General features: G+C 51.7%; 3 protein-coding genes across 7 annotated transcripts; 1 reads left to right on the top strand and 2 right to left on the bottom strand.

Annotated features, from left to right (window-relative positions):
* The first annotated feature begins 966 nt into the window (after window positions 1-966).
* On the top strand, window positions 967-9850 carry HOPX (HOP homeobox). 2 transcript variants are annotated; one of them, XM_074148068.1, is made up of 3 exons: window positions 967-1791; window positions 6522-6697; window positions 9128-9848. In XM_074148068.1, the coding sequence occupies exons 2-3, from the start codon at window positions 6554-6556 to the stop codon at window positions 9203-9205; spliced, it is 222 nt and encodes a 73-aa protein (XP_074004169.1). In that variant the 5' UTR covers window positions 967-1791; window positions 6522-6553; the 3' UTR covers window positions 9206-9848. The 2 variants fall into 2 exon arrangements, with proteins under 2 accessions (XP_074004169.1, XP_074004167.1); XM_074148066.1 differs by lacking the exon at window positions 967-1791 and adding an exon at window positions 6180-6266 and having other exon boundaries at window positions 9128-9850.
* Window positions 9851-11351: 1501 nt separating this feature from the next.
* Window positions 11352-20579, bottom strand: SPMAP2L (sperm microtubule associated protein 2 like). The gene is made up of 8 exons (XM_074147574.1): window positions 20434-20579; window positions 17477-17527; window positions 16343-16465; window positions 14645-14782; window positions 14209-14329; window positions 12972-13103; window positions 12276-12451; window positions 11352-11668 (listed from the first exon to the last, which is right to left on the bottom strand). Exons 1-8 carry the CDS (start codon window positions 20577-20579, stop codon window positions 11554-11556), a joined length of 1002 nt encoding a protein of 333 aa, XP_074003675.1. The 3' UTR covers window positions 11352-11553.
* Window positions 20580-20842: 263 nt separating this feature from the next.
* Window positions 20843-26878, bottom strand: ARL9 (ARF like GTPase 9). Of its 4 annotated transcripts, none has more exons than XM_074147918.1 (4): window positions 26709-26878; window positions 26132-26300; window positions 23156-23331; window positions 20843-22002 (listed from the first exon to the last, which is right to left on the bottom strand). In XM_074147918.1, exons 1-4 carry the CDS (start codon window positions 26868-26870, stop codon window positions 21823-21825), a joined length of 687 nt encoding a protein of 228 aa, XP_074004019.1. In that variant the 5' UTR covers window positions 26871-26878; the 3' UTR covers window positions 20843-21822. The 4 variants fall into 4 exon arrangements, with proteins under 4 accessions (XP_074004019.1, XP_074004020.1, XP_074004021.1 ...); XM_074147919.1 differs by having other exon boundaries at window positions 26742-26870; XM_074147920.1 differs by lacking the exon at window positions 26709-26878 and having other exon boundaries at window positions 23156-23250; window positions 26132-26147.
* Between the last annotated feature and the right edge of the window lie 71 nt (window positions 26879-26949).

The following is a 26949-nucleotide window of genomic DNA, read 5'->3' as shown; positions in this document are numbered from 1 at the left end:
ACAGCATACAAATATAAGAAAATCTTTCTGGGCCAAAATATCTTCCCATCTGTCCTGTCTCCAAGGATCGCCAAGAGCAGGTGCCAGAGTAGAGCATAGGCATGAGGCAGGTAAGCAGCAATACCCACCAGAGCTCCCCCAAGCACGTGCCAGTATGCAATTCAGGGCCTCTGCCTGGACCTCCCACACTGGGTTCAATGCCCATGTCTGTGTCCTACTGCAGGGGGTCTGCTCCAGCCCCCTCGAATTCACCCCAGTCTCCTCAGCCATGGTTGCTGGAGTCATCCCATTGGACATGTTTTCCAATCTGCTTGCCCCCCCCCATTGCTACCCATGCTCCTGTCGCTTAGCACCAGAGATAAACAGGTGCCAGGTGCCTGTATCCCCTTGGCCAGGTGCCCACCCAAGGCATGCAGGATCAAGTATTCTCCCTGAAACCTCCTCTGGCAGCCAGAGGACAGCTCCACTTGGTTTACCGAGCAGTGAGGCTATCCCCGTAGCAAAAGCACTCTTGCTTGATCAATGTTGTCCTGCTAGGAAAATTGGCACCAGTCTGCCTGCCCTTCAGTGCAGATCTCTTTGCAATTCCCTTGCCTTGGCCCGTGTCTCTCCCCACATTACAAAACCACTCAATCTTCAGGATGGTTTTGGCTCATTGCTAAACACACAGTAGGTTTCTTGCCTGGGTTTGTCCAGCCACTTCTCCCCAGGGGCAGGGCTCCTTGCCCCTGGCTCCAGCTAGTTCCACAGTTTTTTGGATCCAGTGCCAGTTTTCCTTTTGCTCTGGCAGATAATCTCAGACACTGCAACCCATACTCAGTTTCTCGCGAACCCTTTCTCCAGCCCCTCTGACTTTCCAGCATCCCCTTCCAGCTGTCTGTGAGCTGAGAGAAAATCAGCTCCTCCCCACTGCACCCCGCCCCACAAGATGCCTCTTCTTAAACTGCTGTCTAATGCTACCAGCCCACCCCACTGTGAACTACAGGCTCCCCTGGCACTTTAATCGAAGAGAGCGTAGGTCTTTGGCAGAAGAGGATGCCCTGCCTTCATCCCCATCCCTAGCCAGGCTGCCGCCCTGTGCTTCTGAAGGCACTTGGGCTGCAGCAGCAGGTCAGATCCAGGACCCCAGTCCTGCCCCTGTACACAGCCTGGTGGGATCACAGGGCTGACTAAAGCAACAGCAGAGTGAGTCAGGAACCTTAAACCCGGACAAGTCATTTGCAGGGGACTAAAGTGAGACGAGAAGCCAGCCCTGCACAGCAGCAGCTGCTGCGTGCTCCATCAGCAAAGCCAGGAGCGGGGCTGCTCACAGCAGGGGAGCTGGTTGCAGCCTGGCTGAGGGGGCAGTGGGGGGTGCCCCAGGGTCCCCAGAGGGGCAGGCAGGTTTGGCTGGAGCCCAGATGAACGGCTGAGCAGTTTCCGCCATACCCTGCCTTCACCCTTCCTGAACCCCTGCAGGAAACAGCCCCAGCAGCCCTCGCCCGGGGCCCGCAGGACGGCGTCCACCAGCCCAGAGCCAACGCGTGGTGGGACGAGCCCCGACGGCTCCCTGTGCCACCCGTCCGGAGAGCCCCGCAGCCTGTACAACCATGCGTTGAGCCCTGCCAAGGAGAGTGGATGCCAAACCTGAATTACCAGCCCAGAGAGTGGCTGCGGATCCCGGGAACTCCTGTGATTTGCGGCAGGTTTTTCAGGTCCCCGCCTGTCACTCGCACACGCAGATACTTAAGCAGTCACCCGAGGACCTGCGGGGTTCTTGTTTTACACACTTCTGGTCCCCGCCAGCTCCAGGTAAGTGCAGGCTTTGAGCTGGGGGTGCTGGGGTGGATTTGCACTTGGGGATGGGGGGAGATGGAGGGAGGAACTGACCTGCGCCTACTGATGCTGGGGAGGTTGGAGCAGCACCCAGCAGGGCTGTGGTGGGCAAGCCTCATGCCTGGGGCAGGGAGAGGGGCACACAGGCAGGCAGAGACCCCAGGCTGGGGGTACCATGGGGGGCCTGCCTCTGCTTCAGCAGCTGCTGTGCTCTTGTTTGCTTTGTTCCTGTCTGATAATATCTTCTAAAAGGCTGAACGGGTAGTTTACAGGATGCATGACAGGTGGTTTTTCCTTATTTATGGCAGGGTCTGGTTTATTTTTAAAGCCTCCGTCCCACCTTATCCTGTGCGCCATGCCGGCTGATGTTATCCACAGCCACCCCACAGCAGGAGGCCGAGCAAAGCTGGGGACAGGACATGGCTCTGCAGCAGAGCAAGGGAGGGCAGGAGGGCTCGTTTGCATCGAGAACTGCTATTTTGATCCCTGCAGAGGCAGGAAATAGCTGCAAGCTAAAACCAGATGCAGATGCCTCTAGTTGCATCCCAGCTGTGACAGTGGGGAGAGCTCTGGGGAAGGGGTCAAGAAGCCCAGCAGGGGCTATGGGGCTCCATCAGCTGGGCAGGAGCTACTGCACAGAGTTTTCCAGAGGCTTCGGGTGCAGCACATCGTTAGAAAGGTACACAGCCAGCCAGCTATTGTGTCTGCCGTTCAAAAAAGCAAAGCTGAGCAAACAGAGATCATGTCTTTTCTGGAAAAGTGGCTGCTTTCTGCCAGGATAGTAAATGCTGCGCTAGCAGTACCGGGCAGGCATGCTGGGAGACAGAGGGATGTCCTCTCCCATCTCAGGACAGAGCTGGGAGCCCTGCTAGTAACCCCAGGGTGTCTCTGGGGAACTGGGTGAAACCATAGGACATGGGCAGTATAATTGTGGAGGGAGGTTTCTCTCCACCCCACTGCTCCTACCTTGTATCTAGGTCAGGTCGCTCAGGACCTTGTCCAGCTGATTTTTAGAGATCACCAAGGATGGAGGTGCCCCCACCTCTCTGGTCCCTGTCCCCGTGTTGGACCCACACACACTATGAAGATTTTTTTTTTTCCCAATATCTAATAAGGCTTTCTCTGGCTGCAAGTTGTGTCCATCAGCCATTGCCTTTTGTCTGCTCACTCCAAAATGGCCCTGGAAGTGTATTTAAATGCCCCATCAGCCACAATAAGAGCACCAGGTGCTGCCTGCACAGCCTCCATGTACACAGCAATGCTGGCTGGAGCTGCCCACAGCCCAGGCAACCCATGAGCCCCTTGCAAGCTTCGGCTCTCACATTGCTCCACCTAAAACCAAGACAGTTAGTCAGAGCCAAGTGTGAATTCCCCGGGGCTCTTTAGCTTGACATGTCGGACAAAGCAGGTGTCACCAGTGATGTGGTTTCACTGTGACAGTGCATCTGGCATTGTCATTTCTGCCTGGGTGAGTAACCTCCCCCCCCCACCCCCCCACCCCCGAACTCTCATCCCTGTGCTGTCCAGGGGAGACAGCAGTGGGCATGGGGGCTGCTCACAGAGCTGAGTGACGACCACAGCCCTCCAGCCTTTCTGAAAGCTGAATAGATGGTTTACACTTTTCTTTGCCCAGAAAAAGTCATTTTTTTCCAATGTCTCAAAAAATTTAGGCAGAAAAAAGCAGTGAGCAGCGGCACTTCCAGCAGCCGAGCATAACAGTTGTGATTCTTAGTATTTCTGTCAGATTTAAGGAAACATAAGCAAGAAAATCACCTCTCCTGTACAGGGAAGAGGTCCTGTGTAGCCTGAAGGCCAGAATCCAGGCCTGGGATTAAATGGGGCTCCATTTGAATGGCAAGTAGGTGAGTTGTGGTCCAGATGTGGCCAATCAGGACATTTAGGGACTCCTGGTGCCCTCAAATCCTGTCATATACCCCCAACTTTTAGCACCCAAGAGGTGCCAGGTGCTGGGTGCCACACATTGCACAGGGCTACATGGCTCCTTAAAACCTCCAGAACCCAGTGAACCAACATGGGGAGACCTGCAGAGCTCTCCAGGACCCCAACGGTTTTGACATTTTCCTGAAAGTCACCTCACAGCCTTAAGAGGTAGGAACTGTTCTACCTCCAGGGGAGACAAAGAAATACCATCAGGCACCATGTCCTGCGTGCTGTGACACCCTGAGCTGCCAGCAGGTAGAAGACACTGTATCCTACAGGAAAACGCCTCAGGGACCTGGAGATTATCAGAAACAGAAGCAACTGTGAAGATGAAAGTTGAAGCACGTGTTCCCTATGCAAATCAATGAGCACACATCAACCTACATTAATGCAGCAGGCTGCAAACAATGATTTATAAACCGCCGGGACATGTTGCTGCTGGTGGCCCAGGCTAGATGCATGATCCAGAGGAGATGAGGAGCTCTGTGGTGACTGGGCTTTCTAGGAGAAGGGCAGGTGGCTCAGAGCTGACGTTGGGTGCTGATCAAGGAGGTGAGGAAGAACTTGTGGCCTGAGCCTTGCCTCATCTGCACTTTGACTTCATGGAGACCCCAGCAGCCACAGTGCCGGAGAGCAGCACCTCTAGTTCAGGGGATCTCCTTCTCCGCCTGTGTCATTTCCAGATGTCTCCACATGCCCAAGGCAGGTAAGTAGCATTCACCTGGCCCCCACGGGCTCACAGCCATGAGGGACTGAACTTTGTCTGCCCCCTTCCTATATGGACACCTCTGAACTGAGCTGCTGCCAGGAAAGCCCAGGCAGCTGCCGCCATGCACCTGTGGCCACAACACTCCACAGAGAAGGCCAGCTCAGCTTGCAGCACATGGGGTTAAAGAAGGTCTTTCCCCAGTCCATCCAGGATGGTGGGTGATGCCATCTACCAGCACACTCCATCAAACTCAGAGGTACTCTGGCCTTACACAACCACTGTGCTACAATCAGTATTTACTAAGTGACTCAAGCAGAGTGGGTTGTTTCACAACCAGCCCTGGTCTATTTATAAGCCCCTACTCAAATGGCAAAGGATCCTTTTATTAGTCAAAGCAACCTCCTGCAGACAAAGATGAGTGGAGACTTTGCTTTTTGAGGTAAAGCTCAAAGAGGATCCCTCCAGCCTCTGTGAATAGGAGAGCTGGCTCTTTGCAAGCTGCAAGGCAGTTTTGGAGCTGAGCCCCATCCCAGCAGTGCTATCAGCTGACGAGAGCCCTGGGTACCAAGTGGGTTAAGGCGAGTTATCCCTCAGCCAGGAAAACAGTTGGGTGTAAAGCTACACCGGAGGGGTGCAACATGATGGAGGTGCCTGGGTTCCATCCCAGAGCCAAGGAGAAGCAGAAGCTGGACTGCGAGGTGGAGGCATGGCAGGTCTGCAGCAAACAGCCCAGAGGAGTCCCACAGCAGGCCAAGGGCTCCTGGCAGTCCTGGAGAGCCCGCAACACCAACTGAGACGGGCCAGGCAACTCGGACAGCAGGAGAACAGATCAAGAAAGGCCACATTTTTGCACCGGGCTCCTCCCCCGCCAACACCCCACAGCCTGGTTTCGGAAACACCAAAATGATTCAGCATCAAGGGACTTCTGCGTGCTTTGTGGGGGCAACGCCTCATGTTTTAGTTGAACCGAATTGTCAGCCTCGACCCTTTGCTACACGGGAGCAAACTTGGAGCCCAGCAGAAGAGGGGTGTGGGACTAAGCCAGGGTGCACTTACTTGTTTTGCTTGTGCTTTTGTGCCAAGTCTGCCAGAGACTCGTGCAAAGCACAAGTGGGACAAATGTTACTCTAGAGGAGAACGTGGGCTCCTTGTTTCTGCCGTTGCCATGAGCACTGATCACAGCCAAAGGCAGTGAATGCCTGGGCCATGGACACGCACAGGGTACAGTCCTCCAAGGACTGACCCTTCACTTACACACCAAAAGACAAACGAACGCACAGTTCAGCAGTGCTCAGGAACAACACAACTAACTTTTTTTGCCCATGCATGACAACATTAAACATTAGTAAAAACAAAGCAGCTTACCTGCTCGTTGCCAGCTTTGGGTGATGTCTGGCAATGCTGCTAGGAGGAGGACCAGGACACTGATCAGGAGGGAAAATAGGGTGATTGTTGGGTCCAAGCCCATTCTCCCAAAAGATCCTGCATCTTCTGGTTTGTGATTCCCCTGCACAAACTTGCCTGGTCGCTGGGGAGAAGGAAAAAAAAGATAAACCAAACCACTAGGCTGGATGCCAGATACTGTCCCCTCACCCAGAGAAGAAATAATGTTTTTTAATTAATATCTTTAAATTAACCCCCTCAACATGCCCATTGCTGTGACATCATTCCCAAGTGACGCCCAGGCCTAAATACGGTTGTAAACAGGAATCGTCCCCACGGGAGTCTCACTGGCTATAAATACAGCAACGGGGGAGTGCTGAGCAGAGGACAGGCTGCAGTTTCCTGCCAGCTAAGGATGGTGAGACAGCTCAGCTGAGGGCTGTTGGCATGCGGTCGCCACAGTGGGGAAACCAAGGCAGGAGTTGCTGGGAGGCTGGGGCTCCCAGCTCAGCTCCCCAGTATGCCTTTGGGAAGGGAGTTGTGCCCTGCTGCAGCCAGAGGCCACTGGGGAGGGAGGAGCTGGTGGGGACATGGATAGCAAATCTGGGGCTCAGCAAGTGCAGCCCCACTAGCCGCTCTCAGCTTGGGCAATGATGCCAGCTCCTCTCCACAGTGCCTGGCCCCATAGCCCTGCCCCAGGAGAAGATGGCCACGGAGAAGCCAGTGACTCCCACTGAGGAGCAGCTGGAGATCCTGGAGTACAACTTCTGCAAGGTGAACAAGCATCCTGACCCCACCACGCTGTGCCTCATCGCGGCTGAGACCGGGCTCTCCGAGGAGCAGACCCTGGTGAGTGTGGACACCATCCCCACCTTGCCCAGCCCACACTCCCCCAACATCTCCTGCCTGTCCTGTCCCTGGCTCTCTATCACACCCCTGCACCCTTCTGTCCCCCCACATGCTTCCTATTCCACCCCTTGCACCCCTCTGTGCCCCACAGGCTCCCTACTTACACCCTCTGCCCCACTCTGCACCCCACACTGCACCCACAAGTCTCCTCTGCAGCCCAAAGTGCAGTCCCAACCCTACACTGCATCTGCAGAGCTCCATTGCACTGCCCTGTACCCCACACTCTCCCTGCACCCCATGTGGTCCTGCCCCTGCATGCCCAAAGCCTCTTCCCCTGTAATCACAGCCCCTTCATCCCACAGCCATGGCCTCCTGCACAGCCAGCCCTGTGCCCCACTGGGACCCCCATCCCCAGCTGGGGTTTAAGACCAGGCTAGTGCTTCCTGCAGCTAGAACAAGGGCACGTGCCGAGGGTCACAGGCTGGCTCTGGAGCCCTGAGTATACAACCTGTGCATGCTGTCCATTCCTACCAACCCATTTCTGATAGTCTCGGGTGCCCAAACCACTGCTGGCTTTATGGTTTGAAGAAACTACCGTCATTTTAAAACAGATACAGGATAGATAAAACTCTTGCAGATGTGTTGTGGGATGTGCTCAAGCTGTGCACGTTACCCCTCACTGCAATTAGCTACTTCAGCATCCCCAAGCCCGATGTCGAGCAAGTCTGTCAGCCTCTCCAGGAGACATGGAGACCTCCAAATGTCCCTCCACAAAGACAGGCTGCCACTGTCTGGGGTTTCCACCGAGCCCTGTGCTCCATCTGGCTGCCTGCAGGCTACCCTGGGCTTCAGAAGCCAATGGATCCTTCCCAGTTCCTTCAGGTTGCGGTGCAGCCGTTTTTGATGCAGGTGTTTTATAAACTACTAGACCCCCGGCATCATTGATGGGTATAGAAAAGAAATCCAACCCACTGAAAAGTTAGCAGCATTTTGCAGAGAGCTGCCAACCCTGGCTCTCCCTGGGCAAAGCCAAAGGGATATGACAGCCAAGTAGGCAATGCCAGCATTTAGCCTGTCCCACGGAAGGATGTTGGTATAACATCCATTGCACTGATTGTCCTTGGCTGGAGTGGAAGGGGAGACCCCTCCTCTAGTGTGCTTTGGTGACAGGCAGGTACCACATTGCGCTGCTCGTTGGAGGTGGCAAGGAGGCAGTATGCCTGAAATACCTTTTCCTCCTTAGAAACAGCACTGCTCCATGGTTGTTTTTTCTCCTAAACTTGTAAACACAGGCCATATACGCCCAGGACAACTCTGCAGATGTCTTAAAATTTTCCCTGTTAGCCATCTTTTTCCAGGGTGCTCCTGGAGATCTGGAGATGAAGGTCATGTTAGCGACAGGTTCAAGACTGGGACGGTGAGCTGCGAAGTGTCTGCATTGCATATAACACAGAGAATCATTGCTCTTGACATCTGGAGTGCTTTATCAGCTGGATATAGCAACCATTTTAATAAAAAATTTAGTAAAAATGAGATGCAAAGAGGTACTGAGTCAACAGGAGACGATCGTTTAGGATAGGAAGTGAAATTTTTGGGAGGAGGCGAGGCAAGCAATCATCTGACTGGATGTGGTCCAAGGCAGTGCTAGTGCGAGAGCTGCTTGCAGAGAGCACTGTGGTTGTATCATTACAGACCACAATAGCTTCAAAAATAGCCATGAACAAATATAGCAACAAAATGAGCAGCAACAAAGCAAATCACAGGCACATTCCCAAACAAAAGGCTGAGCTGTGCTTCCGGCACACGAGTTATCTCTCTCCTCTTACGGAGGTTGTGTGGCTTTATCCAGCTGCATATTATCTAACATTTTAAATTGCGGCTGTGTTGAAGTGGCACCAGCAGCTCTGCTAGTTAGCTTAGGGATGCTAAATTACTACAGCATAACATAGTGACACATATTGCTTGAAGACTAAGATCATTTTTAACCCATTTTTAAAGTCTATTTGTCCTTAAATCTGCTGAGAGCCACTGTGTTGTCCCTCTCATCCCTTCTGAAGCAGGTCAGCTTTCAGTTCCTGTCATTTTTGGCCCTGCAGTGATTGTTTCCTTCTCCAGCTGTTTAAACAGACACCATCCAGCAGCTCCTGAGTCAATCTCTTACTGTGTTTGCAAGAACTCACAGCAATAAAACAAAGAGTCTCCCATGCTGTCAAGGTCTGAAGTGAGCAAGAGAAATGAGTTTGAAAGAGGTGCACACATAGCTAACAAGACCGCTCGGTCAAGAGCATCATCCTGCTGCCTGTACTGCCTCGGAGCAGTGAGTTTCCCTCGCCTGGTCCCACGTGCTGACCACGACTGCACCTTTAGCATAGGGTTCACTCAGCCCAGCGCACTCAATCTCTCTCTTTTTTTTTTAATCTTCCGCTCCAGAAATGGTTCAAGCAGCGCCTGGCGGAGTGGAGGAAGTCAGAAGGGCTGCCTTCAGAGAGTGGGTCTGTCAGGGACTAGAGGATGCTGCTCCAATCCCCATGCCTGCTGTAAATGATGGTGACGATCTTCAGAGTCAGTTTCCTTGGGGTTCTTCTGTTGCAAATAGGTTTTGAGATACAAAGTAATACTCTGCTATTTAACATGTTTTATTTAAAATGTACATAACCAGGAAAAGCATATTTTATATATGTATATATGTGTGTGTATACAGCTTCTGATGGCTGCATAACCTGTCTAGTGATTCCCATCCAATTAACAGCAGCTCTACAGGGCAAGGCGATCTCATGCCCTTGTCCCAGGCTTGCAGAAAAGCAGCCATGAAAGGTTCAAACATAGAAGGGGGTGGGGGGGAGAAAGGATTTATTTTCCTTATGATCCCCAGTGGCAAAGTGTGTGTGCTAGATTTAATATACAGATCATCCAGAAAAAGGGGGACCTGGAAAACCAGATGTGTTGCCTGAGTGATCTTGGTTAGCTCAAGATGCCTGAGTCAGCTCTGGACACTGGCAAACCAAGTGCCTATACCATAATCAGACCAAGCCAAGCACCTCTTGAATGCATTTCTCACATTTCTGTTAAAGGTCACCAAAGGGAAAGAACTGGTCTTTTTTTTTTTTTTTTTTTTCCCAATGCATTAATAAAAAACTGAAGTTTCTTGATGAGAGGAGCTGTGTTACGTCCCTGCTTGCGCTCCTTGCCCCAGTAGCAGAAGGCAGACTCCTCTGGGAGGGCAACATGTCTCCAAGGCATCATGAATCTTCCCTCTCACCACAGGGATAACCCGCAGGCATGGGCAACCTCCTCGTCTAGGGCACCCACAGGTCCATTCCTGGCAGCTCTATGCATAGCCCAAGCCCCAAAGTGGCAGAGGCTGGTGCTGTTGGGGTTCCCCAGCAGAGTAGCAGGGGACAGACATCAGCGTCCTTCTGGCCATTCTCAAGCCTGAGGGATGCAGCTGCGCCGAGGCTCTTGCACAAAGCCCAAACTCTTACCAATCCTGCTACAGGACAATACATGGGCTTAAAAATATCCAGCACCATTACCCAGTGACCTTACCTTGTTCAAAATGGTTCAAAAATCCTCTGCTTAGTGGATTATTGAATCAATTAGTGGATCCTCTGATTAATCCTCTTCTGGTTTGTGGTCACCTGCCTCTACTCCTTTGGAAGGAGAATCAGCTTAACAAAGGGAAGATTAGGATACACTGGCATTGAAACTGCCACGTGCTTGAAAGAACCCTTATTTTTGATTGTTCCCCTTTAATGGGACTTTCATCTATGGTTTTTGTCCCTTGCTGAAGAGCATCTCTCGTGCCTCAGTATCTCCAGCCCATCGCCAGTGGCCAGGTTGCCAGTACAAAGCACACCAAACTCATAGGAAACAGAAAAGCAATCTCCCTGTGCCATGTCCCACACAGGCTGTGTTGTTCCCCTGCAATCCAGCTGCCAAACTGACACACCCTCAGACCTGACTGGAGCTCAAGTTTTGTTCTGCAGAGTCTGGCACCAATATCTGCTTTGTTCTTAATCTTTGCAACGTGCCTTCTCCCTTACACTGAGGAGAACTCTGCTTTTTTGAGTTAGGCTCCAAAAATCCCAGTGCAGAGCTCCATTATTCTGCCCACAGCGACACAACTGAATATCTGAACCGCACAGATTTAACCCACCTGTGGAACTTGTATCAAAGATGCATGTAAAGCAAAAGGCTGGATCTGCCTGTTCTCCAGGCATTTGAAAAAACAGGCCCCAAATCCAAGCCAACTCAACACACACACCACCCCAACATTTCCAAAGTCTGTACTAAAGCTTTGCACCTTATCAAATCCAGCCCTGGATCTGGAATTTTGCAGCCTTTTGTGTTTCTACTTCTGTCACAAGAACAAAACTTCGAGCATTACTAAGAAGATCTCTGAGCTTTAGCAAAAAATTTTGAAACCCAAAGGCAGGAGCTGTGTTGCATCAGTCTACTATGCGCCGTTGGCTTTGGTTTGCCACACTTCTTTATGTGAAAAAACAGTTCCTGTGCTGGCTTTCCACTAGCAGTTATTTCATTACTTAACTGTTACAGCAAATAAGAAGAGCGACAAGCTGCAGACGTAACCCATCCTAGGGAGAGTGGCTCCGTATTAAGTCAAATTCTGCTCTTTTTTCCTGGTGATTCTTTTGCTCTTAAGGAATGACCATTTTATTTAACTCCCCAGATAAGCCTAGTAAAATTGGCTGCTCGTATGAAAGTGTTATTGCTGGGTGCTGCCTCTGTGCCGTGTTCACAGAGGTTTTCCAGCCACAGCACAGCCCAAAGAGGGTGATGTTCCAGGGGTGATGGAGGCAGCTGGCACGAGCAGTGGGCTCTGTTTCTGAGGGAGCTCAGCGCTTAACCGGACGAGCCAGTTCTTGGATCCGAGCAGAACAAGTTGCCTTCTTAGCAGCCTCCTTCACTGTGAAAGCGTCTGGGTTGCACTGAACAGAGCCCATAGGAGGCCTGGGGGAGTGAGGACAGAACTGGTCAGTTCCACATGGAGCAGGGCCAGCTCTCAAACTGCCTGCCAGCTGACACACCTCCACTTGAGCCCTGCCCTTCCCTGTCAGGGGAGGACAAAAGCAGTCATGCCTCCACTGCTGCCACCAGGATGCTAGTGAGAGGGGGTGACCCATCTCTCACCAAAGCTGTCACAGCCAGTACAGCCAGGCATCCCCTCGCCCTTTGTGAAACATCCTACCCGCCATTTCCTGCAGCTGGGGCTGAAGCCAGCTGCATCACGCTGGCCAACATGAATGTGTTACACTGTGCCATGTGTCGGCTGGTTGCTTTTTATAATTGTAATTAATAATTAAGAAGTCCCAACCAGTAATTCCTACTGGAATTAGAAAGTTCCTATTTCTTCTATTTTCCTTCCACCTCAAAAATGTTTTTCAAAGCACAATCCATGTAGCATTAGCACATCCAGCCATATAAATTCCATGCATTTTGGAAGTGGAAGAGCAGTGGCTTAATCACACTGGCCAAACCCAAATCCACCAGATGCCATGGCCTGCACAAAATGGGCTGACAGCTGATCATTTCCCCATAGAAGGGAAGCAGCACTTACCTTTTGCAAGGCTGGGCCAGTTCCACGAGTCTTGGTGTGGCCACTGCCTGTTTTGCAGCCTTTGTCACTGGCCACTCAGGATCCCGCAGGTGCACGTAGTCAGGATGCAATCTTTTTGGCCTGGCCAGCTCCAGGATCCGAGGGCTTGCAATTGCCTCCTGAGCAAACTTGGAAACCTATGGAAGAATGTGAAGGAAGGTCCTTACAAGTGCTCCTGGCATTCAAGGGTGACCAGCGTGCAACTCAGTTTCACAGCCACCAACCACACACAGATGGTACACGATCCTGTCCACAGCTGTATCTGGCACCAGACAAGCTGTTAAAGGAGAAATCACTGCCTGGCCAGTCCCAAAACCTGCCCTCCAGCCTCTTCTTACTCATAGGCCTTTGTCCAACCCATCCCCCATCACTGGAGATCCCAATTAGATGCTCGTCCACCTCTCCCCATCTCCCCATCCTCACAACTACAGGCTAGGCACAGGCCTGCCCTTCTCTGGGGATGTCTGCTGGGAGCCAGTTCATGCTCTGTATGGAGGATGAGTCCTGCTCTCCAGCCCAGGAAGCAGCTGCGTCAGCCTCACAGACAGCAGCACACCCAGGGCTGCCATGAAGAGAGCCACCAGCAACTGGGCACCCAGTGCCCTCCCTTCTGCCCAGCGTCCCTGCCATGCGTGGTCCCGGGCGACGATGCCTTACCGGACAGATGACAGATTCAGGAAAGCTGTGCTCATAGCAGCAGTTCACCTTCCTGACCCGGGGCTCTGCGAGACACTGTAACCGTGAGGATGCTCTGGCCAAGGCTGCAGCAGTTGTCATCTGTGTTGGCACCTACATGGGTTCAGAATAGGGAAAGGATGTGCTAACATGGATTTCGTCCACAGCAGCCCACAGGGAGACACACTCCCTCTCCAAATGGATGAGCACCCGGCACCCTTCCTCTACAGACATGGTCACATGAAGGAGCATTCTTACTTTCCCAGCACCCATTATTTTTCTTTCACCTAACTACAAGGCAATTTTGGCAACAATTGGGATTTGTACATCTTAGCCAATATTACTTTTTTCCCCCCAGTGTCACCCACTCATAGCCAGGAGAGGAATGCCTGTAATGAGAGCCTGTGTAGCCAGGTAAAAGTGCAAAGAAATTTCTTCCAGAGTAGAAATATTATTTTTCGTATTCATCTTCCTGACTGAATCAAATAAATTCCTTGCTAAGGAGAGATGCGGGGATTTCAGGGTAAAAGTACTGGTGCAGTTAACTGCATTCCTACAGCTCCAGCTTGGGACTTCTTCCCCTATTTTTCACAGGGTTACTGATGCCAAGGCTTGCTCCAGCACAGCCTCCCCTATTTCCCAGCCCAGAGACTGCAGCCAGAAAACTTAGCCTTTGCCACGGAAATGAGTGTAATCTGAGATTGCCCCAAACCCTTTCACCCCTGCCAAAGCAATGACTTGCCCAAAAGGAGCAAGTTCAGAAATACATCTCTAAATTAGGCTTCTGGTAAAACACTGTTAAAATATACATAGCGTTTACAGGCTCATCCCCCCATATACACAGATAGGAGCACAGCTGCCCAACTACAAACATGACTGTACTCCCTAGGAGCTCAACAGGCCATTCCTATCAGGGTTCTCCACATTCCCAGGCTGCTTTATCAGGGGATGCAACTCAGATTCCTCCTTTGGCTCTCCTGCTATTCTAGGCTTCTCCAGCTTGGCTGTTTTCTGTCTCTCAGCAGGGAGATTTTCAAAGACAGCGTCTCACTCCAAAAAGGCAGCTTCTCTCAGTATCAAAAACTCCAGCAGAACCAGACAGCTTCTTGCCTCCATAGCACACACTGGGCACACCCAGGGGCAGAATACAGGATGGAAAAACTCAGGACAGTTTGCTGCATTGCTGTCCCCTCCAAATGTCACTCAACCACCTCCTCACCTCTCTGGCCATCAGGAACTCTGCGTGCAACACTTTTGGCTGGGAAAGCTCCAGGATCCGCGGGGAGGCTTTATATCTCAGTGCAGCTGGTGACACGGGCCACTCAGGGGATGGTCGAGGTCTGGAAGCAGAGAGTCATGGCACTGCCACTCACAGATATTTCCCCCACACTCATTAAACCAGGCTGCAGCTGGGATGTTTAAGCTTCATGTTTGCTGCAGTAGAAGGCAGCTTTGTCTTGTGGCCATTCCCAGCATAGAACCCACTTAACCCATGAGAAATTCCAGAGGTCCTAATCCCAGCATAGTCCGTGCTCTGCATTTTGCCCTCTGTTGTACCCATCCACCGTTCCTGTATTTATTACTTTGAAGCTGCACTGATGCTACAAGATCCAAAGCCCTACCTGTAGCACCCTACCAACTTTCTGGCCTCTCACCTTTGCTGTAGGTAAGCAGACGGGCATTTTTTCGGTTCAGACAACTTCAGCAGCCGATCAGAAGGGAAGCCAAAATTCACTAGTGGGGGACGCTCCCAGATCACTGTTTCCCATCTAGAGCTGTACAAGAAGAGGGATGATGAACAGCATAGAAGAGTTAGTAAAAGACAACTGACAGAGAATGGGATTCTGGCAGATGGTATCCTAAGTCTGGTTAAACATCAATGCCTGCTGCATGTACAAAAGTTATCACCAGTGCACATAGAAGAACCACGAACAAATGGACATTTACACTTGAGATTTCATGACTTTAAAGGTAAATGCTGTTTGCATATGAAGAGTCTTCTTTTAAGCACCCTCAGTGCATTGCTTTCAAAGTCTAGGTGTTCCCTTGGGCCATTTGAAGAAGCCACTCTACAACACAAACCTGGCATTTCTGTTAAGCTCTGCAACTGCCAATTTAGAAACCTCTTTGTTGCAATGGCTTGTGCTCTTGCAGCTCCTTTCATCTTGGGATCTCCCCAGGCTTCCCTAGTGCGTGTTCCTCCAGCTTTCCATCAGCCACAGCTGTTGGCAGATGTCTGTCATCACCAGGGAAGAGGTGAGCAGAAAGGCAGGAAGAGCTGTCAGATGGACACCATTAGTCAGAGGCAGAAGCTCTCAGGAGGATGAGAGCCTCTAAACTGATGACAGTGGCAGAGGACAGAAAACTATAGACATGCATGTCTTGACATCTCTCCAGGCAAAGGAACACCAGGACTGCAACACAGTTTCCATTCTCATTGCTAGTACTTGTTATAGACTAGCAACCACCATCCTGTCTCCAAAAGAGCTTCATCCTCTCCAACAGCGCTACAGATTAGCCGATTCAAGTAATGCAGCATTACCTTGCCCCACTGAAGTTTACATTTTTTACATCATTTTTCACTCCTATTTCCAAACATAGACTGCTTTGACTGGTTGTTCACCATTCAGAGACAGCAGAAGTTTAACTCAGCCAGTAGGATGCGCAAAATTTCTTTGTTCATAGCACTTCTGAACCTTTATCCTCAAGATTTAGACCAGGCTCCAAGAGAATGCAGGGGATCACTAATTGTGTCCAGGTTCCTGGCTGGCAACAGCAAACACTCTAGGGACAGACAGTCCCTCTGTACACACAGGTATGACCCATACATGTTTCCATCAAGGCATGCATGCATATACATGACACCTCTGCTTCCAAGCTGAAGCAGAGCTGTTGTTTTGGGGTAGGGTTTTTTTTGTCGCAGCAGAGGAACATGTTCCCATGACCTTGGAGACTGAGATCAAGGCTGGCTTCTATGGCAGTTGATGCAAACCCAGAGCTTTAATCAGCCCAGCAACCACTACGTGTTGCAGAATCCCTTCCCACAGCCAGGAAGTGGGTATGAGGAAATAAAAGGGCACCAAAACTTAGCAATTCCCAGTTTTTTCTCATTTTGGCAGTCAAGCATCCAGGATCACTGTGCTCCCATAGTACTTTCTTCCCTGCTACAGATGGCCCCTGTTCCAAGGATCAGTACAGCCTGGTGGGTCTCCGTGGCATGGAGCTCCCTGTGGGGCAGCAGTGCCAGGAGAGGAGATGGCATCTCCCCTTCCCCTGGGAGACAGCACATCCCCCTGAGTAGAGAGACCATCTGAGCTGTCTCCTTTCCCAGGATGTGCTACCACACCACTGACCTGCACTGGTGCTTGCTAAAATCTTGCTTGGGCTTAGCCAGTGCCACTATTCTTCGGGACGGACGAGCTGTCAAAGCACTGCGTGAGAGGGTCCAGATAGTTTCTTGGTTTCCCCACACGAACCTACCAAGAACAGCAAGGGTGTGAAAGTTTAGAAACACGGACAACTGCTTCCTGGGGCTATCTGTCTCTGCCTAGAATGGGACACACACACAGTCCCTATGGGTCCCCACAGCTGTAAAGTTCGGCTGCCATCCCCTGAGCTCTCACCTTCTCTGGCACCAAATTTCCAAATGCTGTCCTGGTGGTTGTTGGCAACTCAAAAAGGAAAGAGCCTTCAACTGATGACTTTGGTTTTACAGTTCCCAGTGGATGTGCAGAAAGGGTCATTTCATTATATCTCTGAAACCCCTGGGGGAGTTTCATGATAGCATTTTGCTTGCCTCACCATTACCACCTAACTATGCCACAGGTATGACAGTAAAAATAATAATAATGTTATGGTCAGGGTGTGCCATGGAAAGTGGGTGAGGTTTTGCAGCAGTTAGTCGTTACTCTCCCGTGCCCAGGGCAAATTTGGAGTTGCTCATCCCCCACTAAGAGAGAGGACATGGTGGTAGAAGGTACCAGGGCAGTCAGCAGGATGTGATCAGAGGGTTTGTGGAGCCTCTTTCAAGCACAGTGACACCCATCCAGACAGTGGAGAAGAAATGTTAGCAAGAGACTGTTGTCCTGGCTTGTCAAGCCATAGATTGACCCCATAATGCAGACAGCAACTCTGACACAGCTTGACTGTGTCCTCCAGGATACAGCAGCCTGCAGCTCCAACAAAGTCCGGTCCCCCTGCACCACAGCACTGTCCTACCCCGCAGCATCTCAGTGGGGCAGCTCAGATGGGGCAGCAAAGGCAAGACACAGGCCGAGCCCAGTTTTTGGATTGAAAACAAGAAGCAGCAAATTGAAGAGAGCCCCTCACACACTGAACATCTCAGTCTGGGTTTGTTTGGTTTTTTTTTGGAACCACTTCTGCTCTTGAGAGGAAAGCAGTAGAAAGACAAAGGCAAAGGGTCTGCACCTGCTGAGGGCCCATCAGTCCCCAGCCCTCGAGCCAGGGCTGTCTGGGCACCTCCTTACCCGCGATTGTTTGGACAAGCCGCTTTCTTGGGTTCTGCTAGCTCTTGTATCCTGTCAAAATTGTAGAAAAGGATAAATGTGCCATTAAAAATACAGTTAAACCAACAAAGCATAAAGAAGCTACTGCTGTACTCAAAGCCATAACACATCCTTGAACTCTCATGCCTTTGCGAGGCATACCTTGCGAGAGCGCATTTAAGGGATCCCTCTCTCCAAGTAATTTTCCATTGATTTAATCTGGTGAACTCATCAGCTCACAGATTTTTGTGCTATCTCTTGGATTGCAGACACATGAATTTGCAATTCTGCCCTCACTGCAGGGTCCCTTTGGGACACGGCAGGGAGATAGGGAAGGTATTTTTCTGGTTAATAACATGCCATGCAATCCCAGCAGGTAGGAGATGGATTATCTCAGCCTACAGGAGCCCAGATGAACAGAAACACCTGTTATCAACACTCTTGTGGTTTACTAAAAGGCACCATGGAGACAGCACTGTTCCCACGTGGCTTTAGAAGCACAGGAGAAAACAATTTTTTTTACTTATCATTTTATTTCAGTCCATCTAGCACAGAAGTCTTAGATGCTACAGAGACGCAGGAATATACATGGTCTGTGCCCTAGGAGCAGCATTGAAAGTGTTTTTACTGAATAGTCACCAGATCAAAACCTTTCAGGAATGTCAGATATCGCTGTCTGGTCCTGCTGCTCAGGTGTCCCAGGCCTGAAATCCCAGTGGCTGGGAAGCTCTTGTGCTTTGTAAGCCTTGGTACAAAGAGAAGGATGAGAAAACACCAGCGCCACAAGTGCATTGCAGAACTCCCTGGTGTCACAGACCAAGCCCATACACACCTAGTGGGGCTGCATGTGCCTGCCCCCAGCCAGCTGGGGAACAACCACACGATGCGGGCAGCTGTGGAAGTGCCCCACCATGGAAAAAGCACAGAACGTGAAAGCCTGGGGCATTGCTTCCCTGCTTAGTATCACCCAGCAATAAGGCAGCATAGCCCTAGAGAAGAGCGGGGACACCAACAGAGAGAGATGTTTGCTGACAGAAAACAGTCTGTGCTTGAGGGACACGCCTGTGGTTTCTCTGATGGGGCCGATACTGCTAGTGAGATGCCAAGCCCCAGCAAACACTTTCCAGAGAGCTCGGCACCACAGAGACCCTTGCAATGGCAGGCTGCTGTTAGAGCATCCTCACCGCACGCTCCCTGTGAGACGCCTGCTGATTTATCTTCTAACCTCTGGTCACAACACTGCAAACACAGCTCCCACTGAGATTCCACAGAGGGAACTAACTGCCTGCGGGACTTTGGCTCCCTGCCGCCAGTTCAAGACAGGGCATGCTCAGGAAGGCAGCCATCACTTCAGGAGCCAAAAACCAGTTTCAGCTGTTCACTCCCAAACAGCTCCCCAGAGGCTTTTCCTTGCAAAGGTGCAAGGGGGTGAAGGGTTTCCACGCAGATGTGTCTCCCCCCTCCAGCCTAGCTGTGTCACAGAGCTGGCACCCTCTCCCTGCAGGCAGGCTCATCACTTTTGCTCCACTGATGGCACAGATCCACCACATAGCCACAGCCAAACCAAGCACAAAGTGCATGTGGCCCTAGTGCCCCACACCACTGGCTTGGACACTGCTGTGCAAAGCTGGCTTCATGACCCAGCCAAGAGACGAGTTACACATACGTCCAAATCAGGTCCCACAACTCACTTGACAGTGATTAAGGTTAGGGTTTTTTTTCCAATTACAACAACAACAACAACAAAAAAAGACCTTTTTATCATAGGAAAAGTGACAGACAGAAAGGTATCCCCACACAGTATGCATCTGCAGCAGCTCTGCAACCTGAAGGAGCTAAGCCACCTCACTGACAAGGGGACAGCCCTAGGAAAGCCTTTGCCCTTTGGTCCCACTCCTGCTTCCTAGCAGGGAAAAGGATGCCTGGCTGCAGCCAGGCACAGAAACACATCCCCTCCACTGCCTGAGCTCACACAGACTTATTGCTTAAGTAAGATCAACTCCCTTTGAGATCAACTCCTTGTAAAGCAAAGGGTCACAGCTTCCATTTGTAAGGGGCAGGATGGTCAGATGCTGTTTGTCATGAGAAGCAGGGGGAAGGGCAAAACCAGGCATCATTTCCTCCCTGTGTTTATCACAGTGTCATCCGATACATTGACCCACTGCTCAGCGTAAATCCCCGAATGAGCCCTCCCCAAGAGACGTGGGGCATCGCCCGGACCTCCAGCCAGGAGGCCAGGGCTGGGAGGGTTTCTTACCTGTCGCATGAGCGTGCAGAGAAGTAACAAGACACTGCAAAGGCAAGAAGAGGTGAAGTGAAACACTTGTTAACACCTGCAGCCTGGGCTGCCTGCTCTTCAGCGTGAGATAATCACAGGGCAGATGAAGCTCGTCCATCTCCTTAGAACACAATTCCCTGGCAGTTATTGGTACTGTTTTTCCAGGGTCCCTCCCCAGTGTGGCAGCACAAGGATGCTCTCGCCGGTGAAGTGCTCCTCTCCGGGGGCTGCGCCTCACCCGGGGGGTGCCAGCAGCCCCCTCAGTACCACGTCCCCTCACCCCCCATCCTCCTCCTGGGATGAACACCAGCGGCCACTGCTGATCTGCGGGCTCCCACCTGGCTCAGTGTGGCTACCCCTTATTACCACCTTCCGTAACCTCAAGGGGACATTTTCAGAGCCCCGGGGGAGCCGCGGCTGTACTAAAGCGGGACTCCGCAGCAGTACGGAACAAGCCGCCATGCTTAAAGAGGAGGGGTCAGGGAAACCACAGACGTGGTGACACCGGCGCTGTGCGGAAACCAGGGGCGATTTCGAGGACACACACACCACACACCCCCCCATGGCGACAACCGGCCCCCCGACGGGCTGGCATCGCTCTGCTCGGCGGGCGCTCTCAGCAGTGCTGCCAACTGCCGGCCATGCCCGGGAGCCCTCCCACCGGCCGAGGCACGGGGAAGCCGCCGCCGCCGCCGCCGGGGCGGGAGAAGGCAGCGCCCGCCGAGGGCTGCCGGCCCCGCCGCCCACCCGCAGGCCGCCGCCCCCGCCTCCTCCCCACCCACCGCCGCGCCAGCCAACCGCCGCCATGGCGCGGGCGGCCGTCGCCACGGCAACGGCCGCGGCCTGGCCCCGCCGCTGAGGGAACCCACCGTTCCTGCGCCCTCCGCTGCTGCGGCCGGGCCCGGGGAGCGGGAACCCGCCCGGCTGCGGGGGAAGGCTGAGCCCCGGCGGGCAGGGGACGGGGGCGGCCGGGCACCCGGCCCTCGCAGAGGGGTGGAAAGACCAAGAGAGGCCTGGGGGGTCGGCGGCCGCGCTCCCTCCGCGGGGAAATGAAGCCCAGACCACTGGTTAGGGTAAAATTGTCTGCTTTATGCACCCGTTCCAAAGGACACAACTATAAAAACCCTCAATACAATAAACGCGGTTGCAAAACAGGTCCTTTACAGAACTGGAGTGTGATTAGGAGGACACTGGGAGGGTGACAGGCGTCAGCAACTCACCTTCCTCACCTGCTCACTGACAGAAATCGCTTTCAAAAGACAACAGGTTTTCCACATGTGAGAGTGCTTGCTCCAGGGCAACCCGGACTAAACCGAAATAAGCCCAGCTCGATGGAGGAGTCTCTCTCCCTTGGTGCCAATTTAACCTAAATGCTTCCGGTCACTACCTTAAATTACACTGTTCTGGGTTTTCCCTGTAGGCAAAGAAACACTTAATGTCTTAACTGCTCTCATTTTCTTGTTCTTACCCACAAAAGCAGCAGTAACCAACCCAATTTCCAGAGAATACTAATTTGACACTTCCTTAAAAGCTGGCTCCAATACAGCACAACAAAAATCGTCACTGTCAAAAATACTAGCCATGGCACTTTAAATTGCTGACACCGTCAAGAGGTGAGGTCTCATTTTTAACAGAACAACACTGTTAAGAAGGTTCTGTAAAACTTGTGAAGTAAACATATTTCAATTTAAGCCTGAGACACCAAACCAGGTTAAATTCACTGGATACAACTTCGTTCCACTGAAGTCAGTGCTTGATTCCCACCTATCAAGAAGCCGCCTCAGCCCATCTAAGCTATACATCCCCTTAACTCTGCTGCCTGAGAGACTTATTTTCCCCTATGAATACGCTAAAAAATAGACTACTTTTCAAATGCATTTTCAAACTGCTATAAATTAGATTTTCTTACCAACTAGAGATCATTTTCAGAGGAATTCCACACCCACAAGGAAAAGATATTTGTACATTTCAGTCACCACACGGCAAACTGACCATACACTAACACCTCATCCCCCTCAGCTGCAAATATCATGATGTAGGAAAAGAGCTGTCACTGTGCTTCCAGAACCAGCTGCGTTATCAGCTCCTTGGCATCCTTCATGCTGGAAGAGATCTCAGAGCCGTCCTCTGCCACGTGGGTACCAATCAAGAACATTTTCCTCTCATCCCCAAGATCAGACAGCGCCAGAGCATCGTGGATATCGGTGATGCAAAACGCACCTTCGAGGTCCTGATACAGAAAAACAAAATGAACCCATTAGTTGCAAGAGGTGATGGCACCATTCCTGCACCACAAGAGGAGGCAGCAGCATTCCTGCTTGGAGCCACTGCCTTTGTCCAGGGAGGAGAAGGGTCTCAAGAACTCTGGGGACACCATTCTTCTGTACCTTCTATGAGATCAAGTTCCCATGCCCTAAAATGCTTTGGTGAAAAAAAAAAAAAAAAAAGTTTATCCTTAACTTAATTTCTTTCCAAAGAAATAAGGGTACTGTTTCTAGCAAATCCAGTGTTTCTGACAATAATGTAAGACTACCTGTACAAGGCAGACAAAAGTCTTGCTGGCCCAAGACCCCAGGAGCCCAGCACGGAGTTACAAGAACAGGGCAAACATACAACAGTCATTCCCTGCGTACCTTCTCAGCCACCAGTGTTTCCGACTCCAACACCTAAGTATCTGTAGTAGCACTTGTGTTTGATGAAGCCAAAGCCTGCACTTGCATTCAAAAGTAATACAAAGATCTACTAGTAACATGCCTTAGTTACTAGAAATCTAGGAGGTAACAACATAGAGCAAATCAAGCACACACCCCTTATAAAAGAAAATCTCGGCTTAAAACCCCTGGGTTGTTCTGCTTTCTGACTGCACCACAGGCACAATTCTATTCGGTGTACAGCACCAGTCACTGACACTTCCACAAAGATCTTCGGAGAAAGCACTGCCTTGTGAAGAAAGCATCTCTTCTCTCATGCTTAAGCAGCAGCCTTAGGAGCAACCAACCAGACAATCTGAAGGCAAAAAACGGTGCTTCACTTTGCGGCTGCCGCTAGTTAAAATGGTACTTCTAGACAGACATTCAGAACAGAAACCTAACTCCAGGTCCGACTGTGGTCTCCCTTGCAGCTCTCAAACCTTGCAACATTACAGCGGTTCCCACCATTATTTCCACCGACAGCTCTGACCGCACCATCTCCGAGCACAGGACCTGCACCTTGCAGATCTAAAACTCAACCTCAGATTATTTTATTTTGCAGCCAGCAGATGTCCCAGAAAGACCCCCAGCCGTGTGGCCCCCTTAAAGACATGCAGCCTCCTTTGAAAGTCTTTGTTGCTGTTTTCAGAGCTGCTGCCAGCCCAAGCTCAGCTCGCAGCAGAGAACTCTTACCTGCTTGTTGGCCAGAACCACCACCGGCAGGGTGGAGTTGTTCTGGATCAGTTGATGAAGGAGCTGTTTCGCCACAGGCAGTCGGGCATGATCGGCCGAGTCCACGACATAGATTAGCAACAGGACTTTGGGCAGGTACATCTTCCAGTATGAACGCAGAGATTCACTGCCCCCAACTGGAAGAGAAGATAGCAGCACAGGATTCACCAAGTAATCCAAGCAGCACTGCTCCCAGAGGTGCAGACAGCAGGCCCTGGCATGAAAACCCATGGTATCTGGGTTACCAAAACCTCAAAGTATCTGCGCCACTGTATATGAGACTGGAAATAGCTTTATTTTCCCCAATAAAGTCCCATGCAGGCTTATGTGTATGCTTTGGGGGGAAAAAAAAAGGAAAAAAAAAAAAGTCTTTCCATTTTAAACTCTTATTTTGAGAGGTTTCTGTGTTCAGTTTCTTTACGGTTGCTTTCTGCCTCGTTGGTTCTTTCTCTCAAGCTAGTACGGAGAGGAAAAGAGGTTCAGCATCCATAAACACCATGTGAAAATGTCCCCATATAACTTATCTTCGCACGCCCACCTCGTGTTAAGACAATTGCCAAAGAAGAAATTTAGCTCTGAGGAAGGGAGCGCTCTCATCAGATTTGTATGACACTAGGGACTAGTTCAAAACTCCCACAGCTTTCATACTGTCCAAAAACATAGGTGCTTAGGAAGGGAGAAAAATCAAGTCCCAGCAGACTCTTCAGGCAATCCTGAGGTGATGGGTGAAATCTTTGCACAGGATACATTTCTTTATACCTGACCCCTTCTCTGCTGCATACAGAAGAAAGCTGTCCACCCTCAAAACCAGGTCTTATAACAATTCTGTGGTGAAACCATATGCAGCAAGTTGCCCAAGACTGTTGTTCCCATCTGGTGACAAAAAGAGGTTGGTAGTTTGCTGAGTCTGATAGGAGCAGGAACAGCAACAGCATATTAAGTATTTCAGATGTGTTTTCAGTTCTCCAGGTCTTCTCCTAGATATGCTGCAGAACCAAGAGTACTGAGGTGCTCAAAAAGGCATGAGCGAGTCCTCCAGATGCAGCAAGTTTTCAAAGCAATACATTTGGGGTTCCCTATAATTGCCTCCTGCCTTATACAGGAGCTCTTTTCAAAGCTGACTTGCTAGTCAGCCCTCTTTTACCGCCCTCAGTGACTTTGCTCTGTTTCAAAGCAATTTTGCTTTCACTTAAGTCAAAATGATTCAGTAGTTTCCGGAATGTAGAAAGGGAAGCAACATTTCCCTGCAGGGGAACAGGAGAGCAGTCCTGACTCTTCTTCAAGAGCCCCAGCGTATCTGCAGGCAGAACTGCAACTCTGCCACTGCGGAGAGGAACCAAAGGGCTGCGACTGACACGTCGTGTTTGGGTCAGATGTGTCCGATTCTGTACTGTGACGTTGTGGGGGCTCCCCACCATTCCCTTTGTTAAGCGCATTCATGCATAGCATAACCAAGGGGCCAGCAACCTCACAGAGAATATTTTTCTTTCCCAAACCAGTAGGAACTCAGCAGAAGCCAGGAGCTCCTATCCCTTGCAAAGGGCAAGATACCACCCACTTACCTATATGATGGTACACAGCAAAAGACAGAACAGTCTTCTATCTGTCTAAGCCAGCAAAATAAAAACCCTGCTGTCTACTGATCATCTTGTGCCACATGATCCCAGCATAGGCTGCTAACCCCTGGGCTAGGCGATGGTACAGACTGGATAATTAACCAGATTAGAGAGCCATGCACAGATTACCTGGCTGAAACTGGCCTGAGACATTTCATTTCCCATGGGTCAGATCGCAGCCATCACATCTCAGTCACTACCAACCTGGACCAGAGAGGGAAGGATGACTCAGAAACAATAGGTTCTGCCGTGGGGCATGCAGCGCTGGGCCCAGGCCATCCCCGGGCAGGAGCAGGGATACCGGGGGTTCCTCTGGGCTCAGCTAGGCAAAGCACCTCCCAGCAGGAGACACAGGTGTCTCACACCTACTAGGAGAGGGGCAGAGACTACAAACATCTGTGGAGAGATGACTTCCCCAAGACACCACAGAGACTCCTATAGTAGTACGACTGGGAATGAAACTCCACCTTAGTGGCCTCATCCTCACATCCCAAAGACTTACCTGGGAACAGCACAACTCCTTTAGGCCTGCTGACAAAGGTATGGAGGTGTCCTCGGGCCAGTCAAGCACTGGTACAGCGCAGTGCAGAAACAGCAGGAAGCAAAGGGCAGCTTCTGCCTCCACAGAAGGCAGGCAGTGATGAGGCCAGGATGTCAGCCTCTCTGTACCAGGGACTGACCTGACTCCAGGGTCTCCACCTTCCCCATCAGCTAGCTGCACCTAGAACAGCTGTGACACCCCAAAAGCATCACAGGAGATGCTCTCTGCAGGCACAGACAATACCCAAAGATCAACTAAGGACAACCCAGAGAGTTTAGTGAAAACCTACAGGCATTCAAAAGCCACTAAAGACTAGAAAATACTACTTATGAGGCTTTTGAACAAAAAGTGTACAAATCTTTTTTCTTCTTCCTCTCTTCTTTCACCTTCTTATTTACTCCTCTTCTGATCTAGACCTTTGCCAGGCATGAGCACCAAGGAGAAGCTGGACAACACACAGTGGCTACAGACCACAACACAGGGCTTACTGGGGACATCTCTGCTTTGGGTGGTTTCAACAATCAGACTTGTTACCCTCCTCTCTCTGGGAGATCTCCCTAGAGGACCGGCTTGAACAAACACAGACCTCCTCTAACACCAGCATATCATCTCCTTCAAGAAGTGGGGTGGGACAGCAGAATCCCCAAGGAGAAAATAACCACAACTTCATGTTATCAGGGCAGGTGGGAGGGAATATGGAGGTTTTAAAAGACGGGCCTGATCCCTAGGGCACAGGACAGGAACTTATTTTGCATTCTGTACTAAACCAGGCTCACTCACTCTCCAAGAACTCCATCTGGGACTCTTCGGTGTTGATGCAGATGGCATTGAAGCCCTCGGTGGGAGCCACGCTGCGCTTGATGTGGTTCGTTGCCAGGGAGTGGAGAACGCTGGTCTTCCCAGCCCCATCCAGGCCCAGCACCAGAATCTGCTTGCCGTGTCCTTTACCCTGCAAAGCGAGGGGCAGCACCGTGAGCCGGGCAGCTGGGGCAGCCGCAAGGCTTAGCAGGGCTGGGGGAAACAAGGAGACGAAACGAGGGGTCTGGAGGGGACAGTAAAAGCCACTTCACGGTAGAGAGGGATAAGGTGCCTGCTGGGCTCCGGCCGCACAAAGACAGGCCCGCAGCGCCAGGGAGGCGCAGGGGAGCCAGGGACTCCATCCGGCCCGACCACAGGCAGCCGGGGAGGAAGGAGGAGAGGGAGGCCTCGGCCTGCCCGCCGGGCCCGGGCCCCGCCGCGCTGCCGGGGAGCGCAGGGGGGTCGGCGGGGTCCCCCGGCTCCGAGGCGGCCGCCGGCGGTTCCCTCGGCGCTCCCCGACCCAGCGGCGTCGCCCGCTGCTCCCACCCGGACCCAGTACCTGATCGGCGGCACTGACGACGGCAGTGACCGCGGCATGGCGGGCGGCGGGCGGCGGTGCCCGGCTCCGCAGGCGGGCCCAGGCCCAAACCGCCAGGGCCGCGCCGCCCGCCAGGGCCAGGGCCGCCCCGCAGAGCGCGGCGGGCCGCAGGCGGGAGCCCATGGCCGGCCCGCTCCACTGGGCGCCCGGCGGCGCGCAGAGACAGCCGGGCACACAGCGGGAGCTCCCCCTGCAGCCCTAA

This window comes from Numenius arquata, chromosome 5 (genome assembly GCF_964106895.1).
Source record: "Numenius arquata chromosome 5, bNumArq3.hap1.1, whole genome shotgun sequence".
Lineage (NCBI taxonomy): Eukaryota > Metazoa > Chordata > Aves > Charadriiformes > Scolopacidae > Numenius > Numenius arquata.
The sequence above is the reverse complement of the archived record's forward strand: the minus strand, read 5'-3'. Positions and strand labels throughout refer to the sequence as shown.

Excerpts from the sequence above, each read along its gene's own strand:
- HOPX (XM_074148066.1), top strand. The coding sequence starts at position 6,554 with ATGGCCACGGAGAAGCCAGTGACTCCCACTGAGGAGCAGCTGGAGATC. Across the intron at positions 6,698-9,127 it reads TCTCCGAGGAGCAGACCCTG|AAATGGTTCAAGCAGCGCCT; the intron begins GTGAGTGTGGAC and ends CTTCCGCTCCAG.
- ARL9 (XM_074147918.1), bottom strand. The coding sequence starts at position 26,870 with ATGGGCTCCCGCCTGCGGCCCGCCGCGCTCTGCGGGGCGGCCCTGGCC. Across the intron at positions 23,332-26,131 it reads CCAGATGGAGTTCTTGGAGA|TTGGGGGCAGTGAATCTCTG; the intron begins GTGAGTGAGCCT and ends CTTCTCTTCCAG. Across the intron at positions 22,003-23,155 it reads TGGTTCTGGCCAACAAGCAG|GACCTCGAAGGTGCGTTTTG; the intron begins GTAAGAGTTCTC and ends TTTCTGTATCAG.
- SPMAP2L (XM_074147574.1), bottom strand. The coding sequence starts at position 20,579 with ATGGCGGCGGTTGGCTGGCGCGGCGGTGGGTGGGGAGGAGGCGGGGGC. Across the intron at positions 17,528-20,433 it reads GCTTCCCCGTGCCTCGGCCG|GATACAAGAGCTAGCAGAAC; the intron begins GTGGGAGGGCTC and ends CAATTTTGACAG. Across the intron at positions 14,783-16,342 it reads TTTAGCAAGCACCAGTGCAG|ATCCCTCTTCTTGTACAGCT; the intron begins GTCAGTGGTGTG and ends ATGCTGTTCATC.